This window comes from Corylus avellana, chromosome ca1 (assembly GCF_901000735.1).
Source record: "Corylus avellana chromosome ca1, CavTom2PMs-1.0".
NCBI classification, from domain to species: Eukaryota; Viridiplantae; Streptophyta; class Magnoliopsida; order Fagales; family Betulaceae; genus Corylus; species Corylus avellana.
In genome coordinates, this window is record NC_081541.1 from 18,006,679 (window position 1) to 18,032,769 (window position 26,091).

The 26,091-nt window shown below is 34.0% G+C and overlaps 2 protein-coding genes across 3 annotated transcripts; both read right to left on the reverse strand.

Annotated features, from left to right (window-relative positions):
- Window positions 1-304: 304 nt before the first annotated feature.
- Window positions 305-7,319, reverse strand: LOC132166930 (beta-amyrin synthase-like). Of its 2 annotated transcripts, XM_059577790.1 has the most exons (17): window positions 6,978-7,319; window positions 6,216-6,401; window positions 5,024-5,113; window positions 4,699-4,896; window positions 4,256-4,340; window positions 3,932-4,098; window positions 2,858-3,049; window positions 2,657-2,770; window positions 2,346-2,465; window positions 2,139-2,261; window positions 1,949-2,047; window positions 1,700-1,756; window positions 1,382-1,572; window positions 1,113-1,290; window positions 930-1,010; window positions 750-833; window positions 305-635 (listed from the first exon to the last, which is right to left on the reverse strand). In XM_059577790.1, exons 1-17 carry the CDS (start codon window positions 7,176-7,178, stop codon window positions 483-485), a joined length of 2,319 nt encoding a protein of 772 aa, XP_059433773.1. In that variant the 5' UTR covers window positions 7,179-7,319; the 3' UTR covers window positions 305-482. The 2 variants fall into 2 exon arrangements, with proteins under 2 accessions (XP_059433773.1, XP_059433774.1); XM_059577791.1 differs by lacking the exon at window positions 5,024-5,113.
- Window positions 7,320-16,650: 9,331 nt separating this feature from the next.
- On the reverse strand, window positions 16,651-17,428 carry LOC132167407 (agamous-like MADS-box protein AGL103). The gene has a single exon (XM_059578375.1). It carries the CDS (start codon window positions 17,265-17,267, stop codon window positions 16,770-16,772), a length of 498 nt encoding a protein of 165 aa, XP_059434358.1. The 5' UTR covers window positions 17,268-17,428; the 3' UTR covers window positions 16,651-16,769.
- Window positions 17,429-26,091: the final 8,663 nt, after the last annotated feature.

Here is a 26,091-nt window from a genome sequence, read left to right on the forward strand (position 1 = left end):
GATAGTTTTGTTAATTTCCTCACGTCCCAAATGAAGAAAAACTCGTCCATTAAATTTTTGGAAGGCTTCAACTCTTAATGGATTTTGATAATTTGGGGGTCAAATTATGTGTAGGGTGGTACTTGGAATGAATTTGAAAATCTGGAGTGGAAGTTAAGAATAATGACTTTAGCTGCTCAAACTTGAAATGGATGTACCTTGGAAGTTGGAGAGAGAAGATTATGTGTTGTAGAACTACATCATTTCTGATTAATTTGAAATAAATTACCCAACACTCGTACTTATAAATCACAATAAATACATGTGCATATATATGGGTCACACTTTAATATAATTAGGGAATTTCTTACATACTGGTACAACATTGTATAATATTCCTTAATCCCATCTATCTTTGGTGGCTTTGTGTTTAGACACTTATTACACACATCAACAGCTGCTAAAGAGAAAGTAAGAGAATTAATAATTGGCAGCTGGTTGAGCTATATATATATATAGTTCACTAATTGATTCAATTTTTTTTTGGATGGCAATGGGACACGATTGCAGTATTCTGCAAGAGCCCACAATGGGTGAATATATCTGTATGCTGCATAGTGAAACATACAATTCTTTAAGTAGACTCCAAGTATTTCCTGTATGAAAGAGTGATCAATGGTTACGAAGCTTTGGAGGTAAAATTCAAGCATAGTATATATATATATATATAGATTCTTTCTGAACTAAATTCATGTTTTAAAGAGACGTACCTGTTGAGGAAAATCGCCATCCTCCAGTTGAGAATTAATTATCAGCTTTGCTGCACGATGAAGAGGTGTCGGGTCTATTTCAGCCTATTGCAGATACAATTTTAACATCAGAATGAAGATGCAGGATCAAAACATATGAAAATTAATGACAGCATAATATATATAAACCATGGAGTCTACCTGTCCAGCATGAATGAGACCCATCATTGCCCATGCAGTTTGTACCAAATTTGATCGGTTTCCTTCAAGAGGTACATATTCCTATATAATCAAGCACAAAGTGTTTATAGTTTTATTATCTAGCTAGCATCTGCCAAATCTTAGAAAGACAAAACATGTTATTAAAGGTTCTTAAAACATTACCTTGGTTGGGCATGAGAGATAGCTCTCTCCCCAACCACCATCATCTTTTTGTGTTGTGAGTAGAAAATCAACAGCTCTGCGCATAGCTGGACAATTGTTGTAAGTCTTGTCAGCTGCAGCCAATCCTCCAAGTCCAAACCATGTACCATATATGAAGCAAATTCCCCAATTTCCATACCTGTGGAAATGCAATCATGCATTAGATTTCTCTGGTATAAAAACAGACAAATGTCAAAAAAATATCTAAGAAACCAGTGGAATTAACATACCATGAACCATCAGGCATTTGTATATCTTGAAGGAATTGAGTAGCATTTTTTATGAAATTTTCGATCTCTTCCTTACGGTGCTCGGGGTATAACTTCTTAAACAAAACTAAAGCTTGGATTGCTGATGCAGTGCACTCAACGTACTCATGCTCAACGACAATGTCAGAGAATAATTCTGTGGGATTAAGCACCTAATGAAAAAAAAAAAAAAAAAAAAAAAGGAGAGAAAATTCCCATTAATATACGATAAAAATGTTGAATTTAGAAGCACTAGATCGTTTTGAAGTATTCCCATAAGCATATTTCAAGGCTACTTACTTCCAACCATTTTTGGGCTCCTGCTGGTTCCCACGCAGATAAACCACCATTTTTACTCTGCATTAGAGCTTAATGATATGAATGCAATGAAATATTTAAAACAAACAGGGTTGGGCCTTACTTATTAAAGGGTAATTTGAGCGAGGAAAAATGTTCAAATATTATTTAAATAATTAAAACCAATTATTTTTCATTAACTTATGTTTTTGAGATTACCGGTGATTTAACAATGTGAAAATTAATCCTTACCTGTAGAGAAAGTATCACATTTATAGAATCATAAAATTGCTCGGGTTCCATTTTGTCACCAACAATCTCCGGTGGCTTTGTAGATAAAAGCATGCAACACTGAATAGAGGAGAATTTCGAGAGGAACACATTAATTACGGAGAGGATTCAACGCTTTACCCCATTGACGCATTTAAACGAAATTAATTACCTTCAAAGCTTCTGCAGTGCAATCAGAAACTTGCCATCCCTGGTCTTGATCAGAAAAAGTCCATGATCCTTTTGAAATGTGACGGTACATGCTTTTAAAGTCTCCAGAAGGGTTGTCCTTGACCTTCACAATTTTTAAGAGAAAATGGCGTAATTAGTCTGAATGAATATTGTGGTGAAGAGCTGAATTCAGAAATGAAAATCAAACCTGAGATTTCTTGAAGAAGTCATGCCCTCTCGCAAGTGTAGGTCCAATTTCATCAGTGAGATTACTAGCAAGTAAAGCTTGAATAGCGAAACCGGTATCCCATAGTTGACTTCCACAACCCTTCATACAAATGGAATATATCAAAGTCAATTGTCTCTTCCATTTCCTTGCAAAGACTTAAGACTTACAGACTTGAAGCTAGAAAACAAGAGCTTTGGGGGTTTATACTCAAGTTTGAATAGTTATATTTCAAATGTTCAACACACAAACAAAAGGTTGTACAAATGTTTTTGTACAATATGGGTACTAACCTGCATCTTCATTCCATCTTCACCGACCCATATGAAATCTGGGATCCTGGCAATATGCTTCTTGAAATAATCTCCATTTGGATCTTCAACCCAACAAGCAAGCATAAATAGGACCTGTTCAATGCAAATAGCTTTAGGAGTAGTGTTATATAGCTCAAATAGATGCTCTCCATGGATGCCCTTTATTTTTGATAACATTACCTTTTCCACGCATCCAACTGTGATGTATCGACTATTCTCATCTTCATAATGAATGTGCTTCATTGTTACTTGAAGAGCTTTCTCTCTTACCAATTTGTTAAAAGGCCAACGAGTGAGAAGAGGCTCAGTGCATAGGTATAGACTATCCCAACGTAGATCTTGTATCAAAGGATGAGGATAGTAGAGATCCTCCTATAACAATAATATTGCGTAATCAATGTCTTGGAAGATGTTAAAACAACACTTACTCCAAAAGTTTAAGCTGATAGGAAGCAATGGATTTAATCATTTAATGTATATTCTAACACTCTTCCTCATTTGTAGGTTCAAACTTTTCCCTAATAGGTGAGACCTAACACATAAAGTATTTAATAGATATGGGAGATTAATGATGAAGACAACGTTTCAACTCAGAGAAGCGGATCCTTTCCGGTCCTTGAAGGACTAGAGAGTATCTAGTTCACGGTTGGAAATTCCCTAGAGAAATCCCAATGCTACAAATAAGCCACGTCAGCCTTCACTAACAAATAAAAAATAAATTTTATATAAAAAATAAATTTTATTTTCAGGTTAATTTATTAGAATGTGTTTTAATATATATATATATTGCAGAATGGGTGACGTTGGGGTGGCTCAACCACCCCCGTTGCTCCTCGGGTGGCCGGCCACCCCTCGGGCAATTTTTTTTTTTTTTTTTTTGGCCCTTGGGGGGTGGCTCGGCTACCCCCAAGGGCCATGGGGTGACTTCGGCCACCCCAGACTAGCCACCCTATATGGCATTATTTTTTTAATCCTAAAGAATATTTTAATTTTTTTTTTTTTATTAATGGGACATGTGTCCCATTTGTGGCCCAAGATCTCAAAAATCTTAGCCATTAACTGGATACTTCCTAATCCAAAATAAATTGGAGAGGATCCGAATCCTGAACTCAGGGCATTTGTTATGATATCATGTTAAAAGCTTAAGTTGATAAAAATGAATGAATTTAATTATTTAATTTATATTCTAATAGAAGAATATTGGAAAGCATATGTAGCAATGATCAGTGAGTATCAACCATGAGAAAAATTTACCTTTGCACATAGATGACGTACTTTCTTCCAGTTAACTTTATTGTAAGGTTGAGTGTAGAGTTCATTTCTCAATTGAAGAATGAGAGGTGTGATTGGGCCTACAAACCTTTTCCCATAAAGGTATGACATGGGCAGGTACACCAAGCGGCAAAAGCACCACATTTTGGCTGCATTTTAGGGGAAAGGAAATTGATAAGCAATATGTAGCAAGTTTAATTATCAAAAAGAAGAAAGTAAAACCTCTACCTAACAGAGGCTTTCAATTAAAAATTGTACAAACCTGGATGTACGTATAATGTACGTAGTAAGCATATATGTACAAACCTGGATGAATGGGAAGAAATGAAGGAAGCATCCAAAATTCCGGAGGCATTGGGTTGGTTCCAATCCACTCGAACACACCAAGTATCTACAACAAAGCGAAAAATGCATATTAGAGTTAATTATCAGCAAACAATCATCACGCATAATGAAAATTTTGTTTCACTTTGTTGTAATTTTTATTTCAATTAGACAATAGTGTACTTAATATTTTTCATTTAGTCCAATTTTGTGTTCTAAGTTCGAACCGAAAATTTACCAGTTCGAACTAGCCAGTGGAAGAAGTAATCTCAAGTTAGACAAAACTTGCCGTTTCAAGCTTTGTATTAATTTGGTTCCAACTTATTCTTTTATTTAGTGGATGAGTTTTATGGGTTTGGTCATCCCGGAATAGTTTGACTATTGAATATATAGTTACTCAAAAGATTTATGAAACATGATCATACCGAAAGCCAAGTCTTTCCCCAAGAAGGTATGTGTGTTACACCACCATGATCAAGGATCCACTTTCGTGCTCTTGCACAAGCATTGTCCTGACCACCATCGGGTCCTTCCCCAAGTATACGCATACAAATGTAGTTGAGAGCCGTGCAAAACATGGTACTATGGCCCTCTATGTGTAATCCCCACCCACCATCTTCATTCTACATACAATATGCAAAATTTACAGCATACTTGTTAAACATGACAGCTTAAACACACACACAAAAGAAAAGGAATCAAGTAATTCAACAGAAAATCTAATCCTATGATGCTTCCAAGAATATGCACCTGATGATAGTATATGTATCGAAGGATTTCATTTTGATACTCTGCAGAGAACACAATATTAAGATGCCCTGTAATGTACAAACACATTACCTGCATTTTTTCGGGTTAAAAGAATACAACTAACAGTTTCATCAAGATGAAAACCAAAACAAGTCGAAGGTAGGCATGTCCCCATAGATCCGATGATAATATTCATAGTCTGGTCTATCTTAGAAGATGTTTTAGAGATAAATATCTTTAGTAACTTAAAAATTAATTTTAGATGAGGCAGGACAAAACTATAAAAAAATAAATAAAAAATCTTTAAGGTAAAAATTTAATGGGTAAAGTCCATATATCCCCTCAAACTACCACCCGATTGACAATGTCCTTCCGAACTTTTAATTATGACAATGTCCCCCCAAACTACCAAAACATTGTGAATGTCCTCCCAAGACTAGCAAAAAGATAAAAATGCTCCTATAAATTTCTCAATGAGACAAAAATACCCTTATAAAATACAAAAATAAAAATTTATTTAAAAAAATACGAATTTTTAAAAATTTTATTATTTTTAAAAATGAAATTTTATTATTTTTTTAAATTGGAATTTTTTTTCTTAATTCTATTTTACCAAAACTATTTTTTTTTGTTTTTTTTTTTTTAAAAAAAAAGGGAAATTTTTATTTTTAAAAAAATTATAAAGCAAAATTTTTTTTAAAAAAAACGAAATTGTTTGATTTTTTTCTTTTAAAAAGGATTTAAAAAAAAAAAACAAATTGGCCACCCCTTGTAATTTTTTTTATAAGTTATAGTATTTTTTTTTGCTTTTATTTTACTAAGGGTAGTTTCATCATTTGAGAAACATTGACAATTTTTAGTAGTTTGGAGAGACATTGTAACAATTGAAAGTTATGGAAGACATTGTCAATTAGGTGGTAGTTTGAGAAGAAAATATAGACTTTTCCCAAAAATAAAATTTTGATGGTCCAATCCAAAAAAAACAAAAAAATTTAAGGTAATTTGAAAAATTTTAGGGGACTAGCGCCCCAAGGCTAGGGTAGTTCTACCCCTATTAGTAAAAGCCGTTATGTTTTTGATGATTTGTCTTGATGTCACAAGAAGTTTCTTGGTGTATATAATTTTTACGTAAATATATATAATGATGACATTGAAAAAAAAAAAATCGTTAACGATTATGCATGAGTCTTACCAAGGGGGGAAGGAAATACAAGTTGCCAGAATTTTCAGCAGGCCAATGGCCATCACTGGCCTGCAAGGCAGAAAAGAAGTGGACGGCCCTTCTTAGTGCAGTTGTGGCCTTTTCATATGTGATTTCCTCTCCATCCTCAACCTTTACTGGGGGAATTGTTTGTTTGAAGTTTTTCTCCTTAAGAAACTGCAATCATTTTGACAAAGAAATGAGCATATATATTATAGTAAACAATTTCTGAATTATTAGATATCTCATGATATTTTGAATTTTAAAGCCGCTAGATTACAATATATCATGGTATTATGAATATTTTATATAATATTTATATGACTTCTGAATCTAATACAAATTTAGTATTAAATCAACATGTTACAGTTAAGAGATCTAATTTGTTTAATTCAATGGTTTGGATTAAGGTTGATCTATATAATTTTATACCCACACTCTGACATGATCCGAACCCGGCACACAATATAGGGCTAGTACTAATTATTGACATGACCCGTGAACTTACACGAACTTAATACTAAATTAGTTAGTTAGTTAGGGTTGAGTCATTGATGAATTTAACCGGTTTAATTAAATAGATCGAGTTAGAATTGACCTATATAGTTTTATACTTGTATATCGACACAACTCGAACCTCAGATGTAAACACGAATTGTTACCCCTACTCTACGACAAAGATTTTGATGCAAAAAAGTAGGTGTTTTTAGTATGTATAGATCATAGAGAGAGAGAGGATGAGGGTACGTATACCTGCATTCGCCATATGAGATCACTGCTAGGTTTCACGTGAAACCGGTTCTTGTAGAAATTTTGACGAGCCTTTTCAACCTGAGCCCTCTCTTCTGGGGTACCAGCCTCAGGGTCAAACTCCCATGTCTGCCTTCCAACAAAGTTGTTTGTGGTGAAGATATAAGGGCACTTTCCACCATCTGCTATCTTAAGCCTCCACATATTCTTCCTTACGATCACTTTCTTTCAAACTAATTTGAGCAAAAAAAACCCCATTACGAAAACCTTTTATAGAATTGCAATAAGGCCGATCGAGGATGTTCCAACTTTGGGTGTTCATAATTGCATGGCATCTAGTAACTGTACTTCACTATTTTGTGGGGTGGGCATAAATCATCTACTTGCATGGATATTGGTCCTTCATTACTCCATTCATTTATTGTGAAGTAGGTCTTGTTTAGACAGCTAGCTTCTCTAGTGGTTTATCCTTATCCAATTCTTAAAGGATTTGGATATTTCAATAACTACGTGTTCACAACTGCACATATATAGCAGAGAGAGAGAGAGAAAAAAGGTGTGATTTGATCGCCCCAAATGCCAGAAGTGATAATACAATCACTTTTAATAGTCCTATTAAATATATGGTTGAATATATTGGAGCGAAAGCATGAGAGAGGGAAGAGAGAAAGAGCATAAGGAAACAATGGATTACATTGTATTATTGTGATTACAGATGCTTTTATATATAGAGAGATTATGAGTGATAAGCAAAAAACCCTAAACTAAACCCTAGAACATATAAGACAACTAGAATAATATAAAATATTATAACATCCTCCCTCAAACTTAAGGTGGAAGCTTGAGTTTGAGAAAAAGAAAGGGAAATAAAGAGATTTTTTCTTTTTTTTGGGGCTCGCCGGCGTAGTGGCTGGAGAGTGGCAACCTGAGGCATAATATTATTAAAAAGAGAATGGTTAATAATTTTTGTTAAACTTACCATCTGACATCATAGTATTGGGACCCTTGTATTCATGGTGGTCACGTGGTTTTGTTTTGAAGCAATTAATTGATCATGGAGTTTTGTGAGCTTGCCCATGTTTCTTGCCGTGATATCTTTGATTAGAGTCCACATTGGAGGCCTAGTGTAAGGGTATGAACCTCAATTCAATGTACATTGGGCTAGGAGATTGATACAAAATTTGATCCACTCCCAAAATACTGTACATATATATGGTCCGTAGTTGACACTGTCACACTAGTCACCAATCCAATAGTGGGTGATGTCAGATGTGGAAGGGCAGAGACTGATGTTCGGCCGAATTGGAACTTGCTCCACTGGCACGACTGAAACTGAAATTTCCCTTATTTTAAAGGCAAGGAAAAGCCAAAATTGGAAGGTCCAATTAATTTAGAATCTAAAGACATTCAAAATCTAATTAAATACAATTATTGTAGGTATGAATTGTATTTAATTAGATTATCAATGTCTTTAGATTCTACATTAATTGGAATTTCCATTTTTGGTTTTTCCTTGCCTTTAAGATTAAAATCTGATACACTATATAATATTGAGTAAAGAGTTGAAATACTATCAACAACCAAGTAAAATTCTCAAGTCTTCAATCACAAACTTTCTAACATTAATAATCAGAGGGTGATGTAGAAACTAGCTCTATCTTTTGATTGTTGATGGAACTTACCCTAGCTTCATTCTATAATCTATATCAACGAGAAGTTATCAATCGTTTTCAAAAAAATTTTTTTTTTAAAAAAAAGGCGATGGAGAAGGCTTCTTTCAAAATGACTTTTTTAGTCGTATTATTTTTTGCATCTTGTTAGTCTTTGTCTCCAATAACCCTACTATTCTTTGGTTTTGTTTTATATAATAGTCTTTTATCTCTCTTAACAATAGTTTTTTTTTTTTTTTTAATATGTCCATAGTGACTAATGAAATACAATTCTACCAAGAATGCAGAAAAAATAGAAAAATATAAGTTAAAATATACAAAAGAACAAAAAATAAAAAATTTTGCAGAATGGGAAAAATTTATGAACGAACATAAGTTACATATAAACTTCTTTGAATTCATTAAAATATACGAAAATCAAAAATTAAATATGTTAACTCAGTAGGAAAAAGAAGATAAAACTATAACAGAGGCAAGTCACCCTCCAAATAACCGATCTTTGTAAACTTTATAGGATCAAAAATTTCAGCCTCCTCCTTTAAAACTTCCAAAGAAGAAGAAATAAAAAAAGTCATGGAACAAAACAATTATATAAACCAAAGCCTTATAACCATAGGAAAACAATTAGATCGAATAGAAGACAAAATTAAGGTAACTACATCCCCAACTAAAACTCAAACTGAAAAGAAAAAACCCTATTACGAATAACCCCTCTTAAAAATTTCATAACCCAAAACGTTAAATCTAAAAAATAAAAAAGAAACCTTTCTTGAAAATTTAGATAAAAAAGAAACCTTTCTAGAAAAAGTCAATAACATGCTAAAAGCCCTTGAAAATGTCAAAAATAAAGCTCCGGCCTCTAAAACTGTCCAAGTCATTAAAAAAGATAAACAAATAATCACATATGAAACAACAAGTGAAACACAAAGTTCATAATCTGAACAAACTATAGATCATGAAATACAGCAAATTGAACAACAATTCAACGAATTCCAAGTTAATAGAATCATTAGATCAACGACTAACACTCACAATTGGTATTCTAGACCTACACTACCAGACATTCAACATGAAAAAAGAAATGTTCTTAACCAATTCTCAGTCTCTTCTGATAAGATTTATGAATGGAATCTTGATGGTTTATTTGAACAAAAAATTTTAAATACTACAGCACATGTCAATGGTTACTAATAATTATCTTACAAATCTAGAAAAAACGAATGCAGAGATTGTAGACATTTTAACCTCAGGATTTACGGGAACTTTAAAAGTTTGGTGGGAAAAATACCTAACTGAAGCAAATCATAGTGAAATAAAATCTGCAGTTTAGAAAGATGAAGAAGGAATCTCAATTTATGATGAAGCACATAACAGAGGAATCCCTGATGGAATTAATGTTTTAATTTACACCATAATGAAACATTTTATAGGAATCCCTAGTAATGTTACATTTAGAATTCATGACCAACTAAGTAACCTTAGGTGTCCAACCCTAAGTGATTTTAGATGGTACAAAGATGTTTATATGTCAAGAGTAATGTTAAGAAATGGTTGTAAAAATGCTTTATGGAAAGAGAAATTTATCAATGGTCTACCCAACCTATTTGCCCATAAAATTCGTGAAGAATTAAGTAATAAAACTGGAATTATAGAATACGATAATCTCACATACGGAGACATCATAAGTAAAATAGGATTAAAAATTGTGTATAGATATGAAGATAAATAAAAACTTGACCAAAGACAAAAGAGAAGCAAAATATGAGATGGGAAATTTCTGTGAACAATATGGTTTATCTCCTATACCACCCTCTAGAAGAAAACATAAGGATAAATACCAAAAAACTAGAAAGCATTACAAAAAGAATTATAGAAAAAATAAAAATTTTGAACCAAACGAATATTACAAGAAAAGTAAAACAGCAAGAAAATATTACAAAAAACCAAAAAAGGAAAAATATGACCAAAAAAAAAAAAACAGTAAAATGCTTTAAATGTGGAAAGACTGGCCATTACAAAAATGAGTGCAAAGTAAAAGATAAAATCAACCAATTGAAAATTTCCAATAAAGAAAAAGAAGACTTGTATAAAATCCTAGAACTCATAAATTCAGATTCTAGTGAGTATGAGGACGAAATCTTTAACACCTCAACAAATTATGAGTCGAGTCAAAATTCTAATAATTCAGAAATAGAACTAGGTTGTAAAGATTCATGTTGTAAAACAAAACTTAAGATAAATGTATTAACTAAACATGAAGAAATGTTAATCGATTTAATAGAAGGAATAGAAGACCCAGAAACTAAAGCTAAATACCTTAAAAAATTCAAGAGTAATTTAATAAAAAATGAAGCCAAAAATGGACAAACAAAAATTATAGAACCACAAATTAGTATTGATAAAATTCTCAACAGATTTAAATCATAACAAAGGGAAGTAACTATCCAAGATTTATAGCATGAAGTCAATCAAATCAAAATAGAAATAAAAGATTTAAAAGCCAAAAACAAAGAGTTGGAACAAGTAGTAATGATTTTAAAGATTAATAAAAAAATTTCTTAACAGAGTCAATCTGAAAGTGAACATGACTCAGAAGACAAAAAATCTACAAAATCTTCAACTAAAAGTTTAATCTTCAAAGAAACTACAGATGAAAAATACTTAAACATAATTGATAGAATCCTTTTTGAAAAAATGAAACTCTAGAGTAACAATCATTATTAACAACGAGTTCGAGTTTGAAGTTATAGCTTAATAGATTCAGGTGTAGATTTAAACTGTATCTAAGAAGGAATGATACCTACTAAATATTATTCAAAAACTACAGAACATTTATTATCAGCCAATGGCAGTAAAATGTAGATAGATTACAAGTTGCCTAAAGCACATGTCTGTCAAGATAATGTTTGTTTCAAAACTTAATTTGTCTTGATAAAAAACATGCATGATTCAAAGGTCATACTAGGAAATCCCTTTCTATGTCTTTTGAATCATTTTACTGCAGATCACAAAGGAATTACCACAGAAGTCCTAGGAGAGAAAGTGAAATTTAAATTCTTTAAAAAACCCCATGCTAAAGACCTTAATATGTTAAAAGATGTTTCAATTTTTAAAACAATTAACATTTTACAGAAAAAGAGCAAGCATTTGAACTCCCTAAAAGAAGAAATTAAAAACAAAAGAATTGAAGAACAGCTATCAAGTGGCATCTTCCTACAGAAAATTGAAAGATTCAAAGGTAAAATACAAAATGAAGTTTGTTCTGATCTCCCCAATGCCTTTTGGCATAGGAAAAAACATATTGTAAAGCTCCCTTACGTAAAAGACTTCAGTTAAATAAATATTCCTACTAAAGCTAGACCCATCCAAATGAGTCAAGACTTAATGGAACTTTGTAAAACAGAGATTAAAGAATTACTTAACAAATGAATAATTAGAAAAAGCAAGTCCCTTTGGTCTTGTTCAGCTTTTTACGTACAAAAAAATGCAGAATTAGAAAGATGAGCTCCAAGATTAGTAATAAATTACAAACCTTTGAATAAAGTCTTACAGTGGATAAGATATCCTATTCCAAACAAAAAAGACCTGATAAACAGAATAGGTCAAGCTAATGTTTTTCAAAATTTGATATGAAGAGTGGATTTTGGCAGATCAAAATCCATGAACAAGATAGATACGAAACATCATTTGTTACACCATTTGGCCACTATGAATGAAATGTCTTGCCCTTCGGGTTAAAAAGTGCCCCAAGTGAATTTCAGAACATCATGAATGAAATCTTTGACCCTATAGCACATTTCTCAATTGTTTATATAGATAATGTCCTCATATTTTCAAAGTCCATTGATGAACACTAGAAACATTTTCATTCGTTTCTTGGTATCATCAAAGTTAGTGGTTTAGTTGTTTCAGCTACAAAAATCAACTTGTTTCAAACAAAAATCAGATTTCTAGGATTCAACATCAGTTAAGGAATGGTTAAACCCATTGATTGGGCCATTTAATTTGCAAACAAATTTTCTGATGTCATCATTAATAAAAACCAGCTACAACAGTTCCTAGGATCTTTAAATTATGTTGCTGATTTTTATCAAAATCTTAAAAAACATTGTAAACCATTGTATGATCGTCTTAAAAGTAACCCTCCACCTTCGACTGATCTTCATATTTCAATTGTCCAAGAAGTCAAAAAATATGTCAAGACTTTGCCTTGTTTTGGCATTCCTGAAGTAAAAGCTTTCAAAATTGTAGAAACAGACGCGTCCAACATTGGATATGGGGGTATTCTCAAACAAAAAATCTCTCCAAATTCTCCTGAACAAATTGTTTGTTTCCATTCAGGAATTTGGAATTCAGTACAAAGTAATTATAGTACTATTAAAAAAGAGATTTTATCTATAGTATTATGCATCTTAAAGTTTCAAAATGATTTGTTAAACCAAAAATTCTTAATTCAAATTGATTGCAAAAGTGCAAAACATGTTTTAGAAAAGGATGTTCAAAACATAGCAAGTAAATAGATTTTTGCCAGATGGCAATCAATTTTAAGTATTTTTTATTTTGAAATTGAATACATCAAGGGAGATCAAAATTCTATACCTGATTTCATCACTCGTGAATTTTTGCAGGGAAAAGCCACAATCAAGTAAAAACGAAAATAAAACATATTCCATCAAGTCACAACCAAGTCACCATATAGTCCTGGGCCCAGGAAATGTAAACCCCTATGACACATGTTCACCCATTAACATGTTAAACAAGTTTCAGGTTCTTGGTTCTCCAAGACTTACTTTTTCATCAACTTTAGCATCTCCAAGCAACCCGAACCCTTACCAGTTGGTAGAATGTCCTACAACAACCATTATTCCTACCCAACAAAACTCTTCAAAATTCATCCAGCAGCAAAATTTTATACCAACCAACTAATTACCCATATCAATAGATCTAGGTTTGTCCAAAAAACCTATACAGAAAACCTGTTCTTCGTAGAACATGACCAGCGTCATATCAAGAATCCTTTGGATCTTGTAAAGAATTATTTTCCTCCCAAATGGAATTTCACCCATCTAAATCCATTAATTTCTACAGAGACATTTTACTCCAAACAACATCAATTACCAAAGACTCAGTCCCATACAAGTTTGATCTAGAACAGAAAAGAATAATTTTTGATAAAATGTACATCACAAAGATTATTTCAGCAAAGGAATGGGGTAACCACCCATCTGATCTCAAGGTCCTACAAGGCCATCAAATTCAATACAGCTACTTTGACTACATTGAAGTGTGGTCAAATGTACTCATTTATCAAAACAATAATAACAGTCACTCCTAGTATCTTTGTTTTGATAACAACTTCAGCAGTTAGCTCCCTATATGATTCAACAGATGGTGGCAAAGTCATGGGATTACTCTAGAGATTTTACCCTCAGAACTTGCAGATGCATTAAAACAATTCTCTATAGCCTTCAGAGTTAATGAAGCAGAAAGTCAATTTCATTCCTTACTCCATATGGCAAAGAAATATAAAATCCCATGGCTCTTCAAATGGGATTCAACATTCAGAAAACACTTTCCTCAATATAGAGAGAATTCCATTCTTTCACAACTCAAAGCCAATTCCTGGCAAATAGATCACATTTACAAACATAAATTGCTGCAATTATGGCTCAAGTCCAATGTTAAGAAGACCATAAAGATCTTTGCACAAGCGTTCTCCTTAAAGCTGAAGGAATTGAGGACCAAGAACAAAGTCCAACTTTGTCCTCCTCTTCAACAAACCAAGTACAGCCTATTTACCAAGAAGCCCAAGACCCTTATGATCTTGGTGAAGATTGAAGTCTGAAAAACCCAAATACAATGAATCTGAAAAGCCAAAATACAGCGAAGCACTGTTTATCACTGTTCCCAAATACAGCAAGCACTGTTCATCACTGTTTTGGACGTCATTATTGTTTGTCGGCCATTACTGTTCAACACTGTTCATATCGGCCAGCACTGTTCGTACTATTCATGTCGGCAGGCACTGTTCACAGCACTATTCATCACTATTCATCCTGACAAACCACAGTTCATCTACAGTATTCAAATTTTATCTCTCTATTTATAGCACCCTCAGCTCATGTAAAACCAATTCGGTTCTTCCAAACTTGCAAATACTCTTTTCTCTTCTCCCTGTATGATCATCAGTGAAATCTCATAATATGTATGACAGAGTTTCATCCATGTATTACAGAAAGTTTCATTCAATGAAAGCTTTTTCAAGCTAATTTTACAGCATCATATTTTCGTAAGTACTTATTTTCATATATCTTATTTTCATTATGTATATTCTTAAAATTATGGTTCCAATTGAAGTATCTTCAACATTTCATATTCATATTTATTTTTATATATTTGTGTATCCATCTAGATATTTTGTTCATATTCAGCCTAGAATCAAGCAGTCTCTGTTTAAATTCATCATTATGTCTTTAATTCTTCTGCTTATGTCAAAAACATATATATATATTATATATCTGAAAATACATAGATATATACTATCACTTCAAGATAACAACTAAAAGATAAATACTAAGAGACCTATATAATAAATATGCTAGATAACTCCATAACATAGATAACTCTCATTATTTAATTAAACTATTACTAATTTAAAATAACTATTGCAAAGATAATCTTCGTAGCTTCATGGGATGTGTACTTGTGACTCATGCCAAAGTCCTCTAATGTGATAGAATTCTACTTTCATAACAACAACCCCATAAACAACACCCACATCTCCGGCCAAAGCGGATGCCGTAGGCACTGGTGGCTAAGAACGGGGCGTGGGTATTAAAATTCGGCTACACCATGAAAGAAAAAGACATAAGTGCCCAACTTGTTGATGGATTGGCTACTTTCATCTCTAATCTATTTGGCATTTTTAACCGATATGTCAAAAGTTTTATTGGAGGCGGTAAAAAGAGGTTTTACAATGTTGGGTAATGGATCAGTCAAACACCAATAGAGGGCCCCCAAATTGAAAATTATGGTGCCTGCCCATGAAGATAAGGCCCATATCAAGCATTTATACAAGCCCAGGCGGGTAAAAGCAAAAGTTGCCAACCAAGGAAGCTCCTACCAAGTATTTGGCTTAACTACTCTCAAGAATTTTTGCTGTGAAAACTTAGGCATCAAAGCTTTTCCTGCTGACACAATCAGCTTCCCAACTATTTTCCCTTAAGAATAAAATTACTTTTTGATTCCCTATAAAAAAGCACTTTACAATAAATTCCTTCCGAGAAGAGATGAGAGAAAATTGTTGGAATATATGAATTATTTTTCAGAGGAGAGATGAGAAAGAATTGTTGGGACATGTGAAAGAGAGAGGAGATGTCATCTACAGTGTTTCCCATGCCCTTTGATGTTGATTATATTTAGGGCTTTTGATGTGGGTAATTTTTTGTGTTTTTTTTTTAGATTTTTCCTAAACATAAGAAAGAGAATGGGCTATAAAAAGTCTACTGCTAGTGCTCTTATCTTACCTCTTATAGTCACCCTTCCCGAAAACTGTTCCAACACACCGTAAGGATTTTATTATATTACAAAACACTCAAACGTTAGGCTTAAGTAATCCAATTCGTTTTCACAAACCTATCCCCGCTGACACACCTGACAAGCTTTTAGAGCACTAGCAGCAGTTTCTCAACCTTTTTTCCTCAATTTAAGGAATAAAACTAATTTTTGATTGTAGATACACTTTGATGTTGGTTATATTTAGGACTTCTAATGTGGGTAATTTCTTTTGATGTTGGGCTAAAGTCACCCATCCCGGAAACTGTTCCAACATACCGGAAGGATTTTATTATATTACAATGAACCTAGTGAACACTCAAAACGTTAGGCTTAAGTAATCCAATTCGTTTTCACAAACCAAATCCTAGAATCAATAATACCCAAAATAGAAAATATTATAATTGTTGAGATCTCAAATTTGTAAATAATTTAATCAAAAGGCTTAAGAAGAGTGAAATCACATTGTATTATGGCACAAATAAGTTATAACAGTGGGGAATTCCAACTTTAAAAGAAAGTTCTAAGAAAAAAACAAACAAACAAACCCCCCAATATCAGAGAAAGAAAACTAGATTCTCTTCTCCTTCATCTTGAGCAATTCTATCCTCTCATTTATTTCACGAGACTTGGACTCCAAGAAATCCCAAAAAGACACCAACGCATCCTCCTCCTGTTGCTCGTCAAGCCACCCGTCCCACGACGCCAAAGCCTTCTCGAATTCCTCCACCTTCTTCGTCTTCTGCTTCTTCCTCCTCCTCTCTCCCCCTTCTTCTACCCTCTCGTTTTTCGTGAATATCTTGGATTTCAAGGAACCAACAGAGAAGTTGAACGCCCCCTCATTGTTCCTGTACTTGTCGACTATTGCCTCCACGTCTTCCCGGCTCTCCGGCCACGTCTGCAGCGTCCCGTCCGGCCCATAAGAAATCACGCATACCGGAATGTTGCACAGTTCGGCGAGTTCCAATGCTTTCTTCTTCAGCGTTGGATTTCTCCTCCTGAATGTTTTTGCTTGGATTCCCGTCTTATTTTCCCTCCTCTCCCCTTGGGGCTCTTCTGATGAAGACATTGGAGCAAGAACAATCGTCTCTTCCTTCCTTCCTTCCTTCGCCTAGGGTTTCTCCGCCGGCCTTTGAAAACCTTTTCTTGATCGACAATCAAGGACCCCCATTTATAGGCTCAGAATTCTAATCCAACTCTGCCTTTTCCTTTCCTTTCTTTACTGGGAGTTTCGTCGAACTTTCCTTTTTCTTAGCTTTTAAGTTTTAAGGCTTTAAAAATTGAAAGTCGGTGTTTGGATGGGCCGGTTCTTTTGAATATCAGACCTACAAACCCACTAGTTCCTGATGGGCCGCAGTTCACATACAGCTTTGACTCTGCCTTCTTCAATTAATTCGCATGTTTGCTTTGCTATCAACAGGACTAATGGGATTTGTGAACCTGACTCCAATTTAATACAAAATTAGTGAGTTAGGGTTGCAGAGTCTGATGTATCTAATTAAATAGATCGAATTAGAATTGATCTATATAGTCTTAGATCTATGTCTCAACATGATCTAAATCCGATACGCGACATTATGACTGACAATTTTTGACATAATCCACTAATCGAACACAAAATTATAATGTTAGGGTTGAAGGGTCTAACTGTTTAATTAAAAATGTTGAATTAAGGTTAACCGATATAGTCTTATACTCATGCCTTAACGCGATTTGAATTCAACACATGAATATGAATTGTTTTTCTAACGATCAATTTTGAAGTTTTCAAATTGATAGCATGTTCAAGAATAATACTTTAAAGATAAGATAGTTCTTGAAAACACATTTAATAGTAAATTATTATGCTATCTTCTATTGCTATGAATTTAAAATTTATATTAAAAAAAAATTAAAGAAGGAACCAAATAAGCCCTTCTCTTACGTAAGCTTTGCCATCTTTTTTTTTTCTTTTCTATATTTGTCTCCCATTACTTTTTGGTTATGGTACATTTATCTTTCACATATTTAACCTTAGCTTAATGAAAAATAATATGTAACTACTACAAAATTTTATTCATATTCAGTTTACCAAATTTTCTCTTAATTTTAGCTAAAAAACTAAAAGAAATAATGGATGAACAAGTATGAATGAAGGTATATTGAATGAAAATGGAATGAATCATGTGTATTAAAAATAGTAGACGATTTGAGGTGTCTAGGCCTCCTATTTTCCAAAGGAATACATTTTTTATTAAAGATGAGGACCCATCCTCTCGGTGTGCCTCTTATGATTGCAACTGGTTGCTCAACTACTTTTAAATTATTACAACTTAAAACAACCCAGCCCGCCATTATTATAACACTTTATAAATGCGCAGCGGAAGTTGAGGATTCGGGCAGATGGCTTTACGTAACTTCGGTGTGAGCTGAAATACATGAAAGACATTCATCTTAGTATCACTTAGCCCAAAACACTCATGCATTAGGAGATACAAGAATCACATGATCACTTCAGCTTTGATAGCTGAATGGGGCATGGACTCCTTTAGAAATCAGCAAAACATGCCCATAGACGTCTTACAAAAAGAGGTCAAAGCGAAGTGGAATGTAGATGCCCATGCTAGTTTTTTTTTGTACAGGGCTAGAAGAAAGAGACAACAAAAAATTTATAGTAAATTGGATGAGGAGTATCATCAATTATAGGACTACTTTTCAATGGTTAGGAAGACCAATGTGGGCAGTTGTTCGATTTTGATGATTGAGAGACTAATCTTCCAGGAGCTATGTAGGTTTCAAAGGTTGTACGTGTCATTGGCAACAATGAAAAATGGTTTCAAAGATTGGTGTAGGCATGTGATAGGTGTTGATGCCTGTTTTTTGAAAGAGATGTATAAAGGCCAGTTAATGGTTGTTGTTGGAAGGGATGCCAACAACAATATGTACCCAATTGCCATGGTAGTTGTGGAAGTAGATACTAAAGATAGTTGGACTTGGTTCTTGGAGGCACTTGTGACAGAACTTGGCTCAACACTAGCACATGGGCGGATTTTCATATCAATTATCTTGGCCTAGCATCAGCACATGGGTGGACTTTCATATCAAATTGACAGAAGTTTAGTTAAATAGTTTTTATTTTTTTCATGTAATTTACTTTCATATTAGACACTTGTATCAAACTAATATTTACATTTTCTCTTACCTTGTGTGCAAGGCCTCATATTAAGCCTCCAACATATGTGTCCTATGTCTGAGCATCATACTTGTGTCAGACACTAATACTCCAATTTCAGAAATGATGGTCATTGGGGGATACTACTAAAGACCTTCTTTGAACTGCTGCCTCATCTTATACTCAAACTAAGTTCCATATAGCGATGGAAGAGATAAATAAGATGAGTAAGCCTACATATAATTATCTCGCAAAGGTTGACCCCAGCCCTTGGTGTAGGACATGGTTTAATACCGGTGCAGAGTCTGACCTAGTACACAACAACTGTAGTAGATTAAATAATTAACTAGGCTAAGATAGCTTGGTTAGGGGGGTTAATTGGACTTTTGGGTCACTATGAGTAGCTGGAGGGTCATTTTGAAAATTTTGGACTTTTTGACCAAACGTCCTATGTGGGGACCACCTGAATGTTCGCCTACAAGTACATAAATGCTTGTGTGGGGACCAGCTTGAACGTTTGTTTACTTTTGATTGACCATTGAATATTGCCTGAACGTACAACTGCAACACTAAAACCATTGGGTAAACAGTGTGCGAATGTTCGGCACAATAGTGCCGAACGCTCGCTGCACTGCAACCCTACTTCTGCAGAGCTCACAACTTTTCCTACCCTACAAATACCACTCACACGCCGTTTGCCAACCCATTATGCCCTTTGAGCCGTAGAGAAACCCTACTTGACTATTGTTGTGAGATTTTGAGGGATTTCTTGATGTTGTTGAAGGAGGAGGAACCTCTTGGAGATTCTTGTTGTGTAGAGGTAACTATCTCTCTCTATTGTTTTTCTTAGATTGTTATGATAGACTAATATTTTTATAGTAACTTAGTTGTTAGAAATCTAAATGTTTAGGTTTTAATCTTATTTTGAGTGTTTCATTTCCATTAGATGTATTCTTGTTGCATGATGATGTTTGTTTTGGGTTAGTATGTGTTAGAACCCTTTTGTAGCCTTGGAACTAGTTTAGGACTGCTTAGAAGATCGTTGGACCAAGTATAGTTCTACCTGAAACTCTCTGGTTGAATGCTCAGCCTCGAGCCCGAACGTTCACCCAGAAGCGTTTCTAGGGACGAACGCCATTTTTCCCAATCGTTCAATAGCCTTTGTTTTCAAAGTTTTAGGTTCGTTTTAGCTTGGAATTAGGACTAATACTAGGCTTTTCACAGATTTGGAGAACTTGAAACCACCAGAGGGATTTTTGGAAGATTTATATGACCCGGGTGAGTACAAACTCACATGATACTAGTCGTTATTTTTTCCGCATTGCACAACTATTTTTGTATACCAAACATGCATTTTTACAACTCTCATGAAATACATTTTTGATATGTTATGAACTCTACATTTTGTAAAAATGTGCTACTTAACAAGACAACAAATATGATGAGATTGTAAGAGCATGCATATAAAATACGAACAAGACTAATTGCATCGTATGACATGGTACACTGGTACGTGTGAGATAACGGCCATGAGCTTACTATACATGTTAACTTTATGGTCAAATGTGTATTTAGATGTGATATATGGGCCTTGGATCCAATAGATATTTCATGACCCGCGCAACCTTAATTGTAGGGTCACTACGGGACGTACATCATTAGTACCGTGGGCCACCCGAGGTCGGACTCGGTCGAGCTGCTTGTATTATGGACGGTAACGTACAATGGTCGGGACACCGACATTGTATTACAGGTCTCTCGGGACAGCATCAATCTTGCTGAAAATTTGTATTATCTCGGGTAGGCCATACAGTTGAACTCTCATTAATACACATGATTACAACATGTACTATATCTATACTGCATTCATGAATTACTGTCATGCCCAAATGCTGCATAATTTTATCAAACGAAGTTCATCACAAAATGGCATAAGTACCATGTGCATTTTATCAATCGAAGTTCATCACAAATATGATGAGATTGGTAGGTTGATCTCCAATTCAGGTTCCTCCTAAGGATATAATAAAAATAAAAAATAAAAACAACAACATTTAGAACTTTGTAAATGCAAAGGGTCATAAAAATTATTCAATTGTAGCTAATTGCTAAAAAAAAGCACTTACTTTGCACTTCCTTTTCATCCCATATAGTGCTCTAACCCAATCACCCCGACATAGTAACATTTCAACAATTTCTGCAGACAACGAAGCTCTATGAGGATCAATAACCCTTCCGCCAGCACTAAATGTGGACTCAGAAGTCACAATAGAAATTGGTGTTGACAATAGATCCTTAGCCATTATAGACAAAATGCGATACTTAAGGGTATTTGCCTTCCACCAATCCAAGGCATTAAATTCCACACCCTTGTCAACAATTAATACATTTTCCTCCAAATATGCTTGCAAATATGATTTGGCTTGCTACTGCAATGTGTCAATAGTTCTAATGAATGAGTCAACTATTTCCCTACCAGTTTGAACGTTCTTCCCAGGTGTATTGCTTGAGCTGCTTGAAGAGCATTCATGTGTATTACTTTGCACATTATGTTCAATAACAATTGCATTATATTCTTCAAGATACTCATTATATAACTCTTTTAGAACATCAAGGATACGATCAATCTTCTTCTTCGCATGGAAACAAAATCGTATCAATGTCATTTTATTTCTTGGGTCCAACACAGCAGCAATTAACATCAATAAGTTGCACTCTCCCCAATATTTCAGAAAACTTGACATTCATTTTACGAGCCATTGTTTTAATGTACTCATTTTCATCTCCACACTTCGTAGCCAATACATATTTCATCTCCACACCTCAGGTAGGAATAAATTAAAAGTAGGGTAATCACTACCCGAGACAATATTAGTTACATCATTGAAGACCGCTAATAATTGACACACATTTTCAACTTTCTCCCAATCCTCATCAAATGGCGACCAAAGAAAACCATTATCCATGTATGAATACATCAGAAAGACCCCTTTGAACTCAATTGCTGTTGAGAGCATCTTATATGTACTATTCCACCTAGTTGGGACATCCAAAATTAATTTCTTAGAGGCCAATTGCAATTGCTTTGCAATTTCACTAAACTTAATCAACCTACTCTCCGATGCCACCAAGTATTTAATTCCATCTCTAACACAGTCAACAATTAGAGAAATCTCATCAAGACCATCTTGAACTAGCAAATTGGTTATGTGGGCAAAACAATGAACATGAAACAATTTTCCACCAATAAGCAAAGTTTTTCTTCTGTTAAAAACATCTTTCAATACTCTAAGGGATGTATCATTTGCTTTTGCATTATCAACTGTGATGGAAGAAATTTTGTTCAAAATCCCCTATTCTTGAAAACTTTTTTGTAGTGCATCAGCAATGAGAAAACCGGTGTGTGGTGGTGGCACATTATAAAAGTTAAGCACACGCCTATTTAGACGCCAATCAGAATCAATGAAATGACATGTGACAACCATATAAGACAATCTTTGGTGCGAAGTCCATATGCCAGTTGTAATGTTAACTTTATGAACACCTCTCAACAAATTCCTCAATTTCCTCTTCTCAATCTCAAAAGTGGCAAAACAATCCTTCTTTGCTGCATCCCGACTTAGTTTTGCCCACTGCGGCTCTAAAGACTTTGCAAACTTATTAAATAATGCATGCTCTACAATATTAAATGGGTATTCATGATAGAGAATCATATGAGAACAAAGTTCTCTTGATTTTCTTTCATCATAGGTAAAGTTTCTTGTGCTGCCCACACCATCACCATCCATAGTACCATCAATAGACAAAACCTTTTACTTCTTCTTATCTTTAGCACCAAGGAAAGTGTTACATTTTTTTAAGTTTCTACCCAAAGTACTTGTACAGCTTGAACTCGACACACTAAACGCCCTCTTACACCATTTGCATTGATGTTTTGCCTTACCTTTTATTTTCACCTCAATATAATGCTCCCAAACATGAGAGGTCTTCTTCCTTTGCTTCCTCTGATAAGCAATCTTTTCTAGATCTTCTTGGTTTGGAACCTCATTCAAGACAATATCTTGAGCCACTTTATTTTCTGGGGAACTATCAGTACCAACATTGCTGATACCAATAGAATCCTCATTTTCATACTCCTCTACATCCTCCTTAACATCCACCATCGGATGAAATTGGTTCGAATCACCCTTCATGCCTGTTAAAATATTACAATAGCCTTAGTATGCAATAACTAATATGTCGTATAATAAAAGAGCATGATGCATGATCATTAATTTATAGTGACAATGACATACAAATTAAAGAGCATAAACCATAAGGCAGAAAATATAATTTATACATAGCACAATACTGACTACTGTATATTGAGCAAGAGTATAATCATCATAATTAAAAATACATAGCATAATCATAATTCACAAATCATATTCAGAAATTTACATTACACTTAGAAAACCATAAAGTAAGGGAAGGTATCTTGGGTTTTATAATCACTAATCAGAGCAACAACTAAATATCAACAAAACCACTAAATTATTGTAATTTGCAAGCAAATGAATAAGCAATGATTAATCAGAAGTTACAGAATTTGTACGCAAATGAGTAATGATTAAGCGAATGAGCAAGAGCATAAACTATGAACCACAGAAGTTACTGAACCAATTTGAAAGCATAAACAAGATAGGGTTTCATTTCCACAAATCACAATCATTAATCAGAGCATAAAATTATAAATCATTCAGCAAAAATAAAAAAAATAAAAAAAATGAAGCACAATATGAACTAGAAAGCATAAATCAAATAGGGTTTTGTAATCATTAACCAAATAGGGTATATATGTTTTGTTCCAACTCTCCATCATTAATCATTTTATATTCAAGAAAAAAAAAAGATTCAAGAAAGAGAAAAATAAATAAATAATTAAAGCAAATGCAGGTAAATTTTAGTAGATTCTATGCAAATTTAAGATTGAAATAAAAAATAAGGAAACAAAGCCACGTTTTTATAGAATATGGCATTGCCTCATGCCTAGTAGCATTTCTTCGCAATTGCAAGGCACCAACTACCAAGCCCCTCTAAAATTATCACATCCTCTATAGCATGAATGACGACATATTGGATATACCACAAAATGCTTTTAAAATTTACATACCACAAAAAGCTTTTAAAATTTACATACCATAACGAATTATTATGGTATATATATGAGACGGTCCATATATAAACTTATGAACAAATTTCTTAATGAAATAAAATAACCTCAGACTCAGTAGTATATTGTTGGTCTAGTTGGATGTCGATGCTGGGTTGAGACTTGAAGAGTCAAAAAACAAAATCAAAGATATAGAGATTGAACGGTTGTCCCCTGGAAGGTCAAAAATTATTCATAACAGCATAAGTAAGGGCTAAGGTTAACATCAGGGCTTACAAATAGATAAGAAATTAACTACTATTCTACTAATTGAAAGCAAAATACCTAGCTTATAGTCTTCTTTAGCCAGACTACCCAAACCACTCAGACTGTTCTTCCTCTTCCAATCAATTTTATGTTGAAGAAACTTGAGAGCGAGAGGCAGAGCATATCGATATAGTATTTGGGAAACAAAAAACAACCAGGTCCAAGTCCAAATTAACCAAATCAACCAGTTGTACACTGCCATCGATGTGTGTATAGGAGGTAAGGTGACTGGTGAGGATCGCAAGAGACAGAGAGAGACTCAAATTTGGGGATATGTCGGCGAGATGGGACTTGAACTCGCAAGAAAGAGATTGACTCTCTTCTAGTTCTGGAAAGATTGGACCTCTAGTTGGAATTCGATGAAAAATGGGTTTCAAAATCCTTTAGACACACAAACAAACCGAATCGTCTCCGACTGCGAGACTACTATCAAGAGCAAGAATATTGAAAATCAAAGGTTAGATTGGATAATGAGTAGTTGAAGACAAACGATTGCATTGAATGCAAGCATTAATTTCCATAGCCACTCTGACTCAACAATAAATTCTTCCTTCAACTTCATGATTCAGAAGAACCCCAAAATTCGCTCTATACCTAAAGGATTTCGAAACAAACCAAAGATCAATGGTTTGAATTGTTTGATCTGTTGGTAGCATAAAATCAACAGTTTGAATCGCACAAAAATCCGGCCAAAATTATCGGGATTTGGTATTCGCATTTAGAGCTGTAAACAAGTATCGAAGCATTTTAGAATTGTTTCCCTAAGTGTGCATTCAACTAAAATCTATAGTGTGTGATCTTTTCCCTTCAATATAATCATATATTCCAAGATTACATTTAAGCCGTTGGATTATTTACAAGATATCAATCTCAATGATCTCATGAATAATTACTACATTATTTCCTCTCCTCGAAGTGCTTAACAGCTGTATCCCATGTTCTCAAATCAACGGCTGCGATTGGTATAAAAATTATAAATCAAGATCGGACAATGGATATTAATCTTGAAGAAAACATTTATTGCCTCGATCCGTTCGCCGCGTGTCAGGCATGGGCCTACTTTGAAAAACAAACCCTTAAATTTTTTAATCCCCTACACACGCATAATGGTGAGATTTTCCTCTCCAAAATAGATGCAGCAATCTTGATCGTTTATTAAAGTTGTATATCTAATGATAAAATCCTACTCGTTGAATCAGATGCATAAGCGTGCATTTAGCCACAAAATAAAAAATTTATATGAAAAAAATGGATCACAACTGTAATCACGTTTGACTTTTGCTT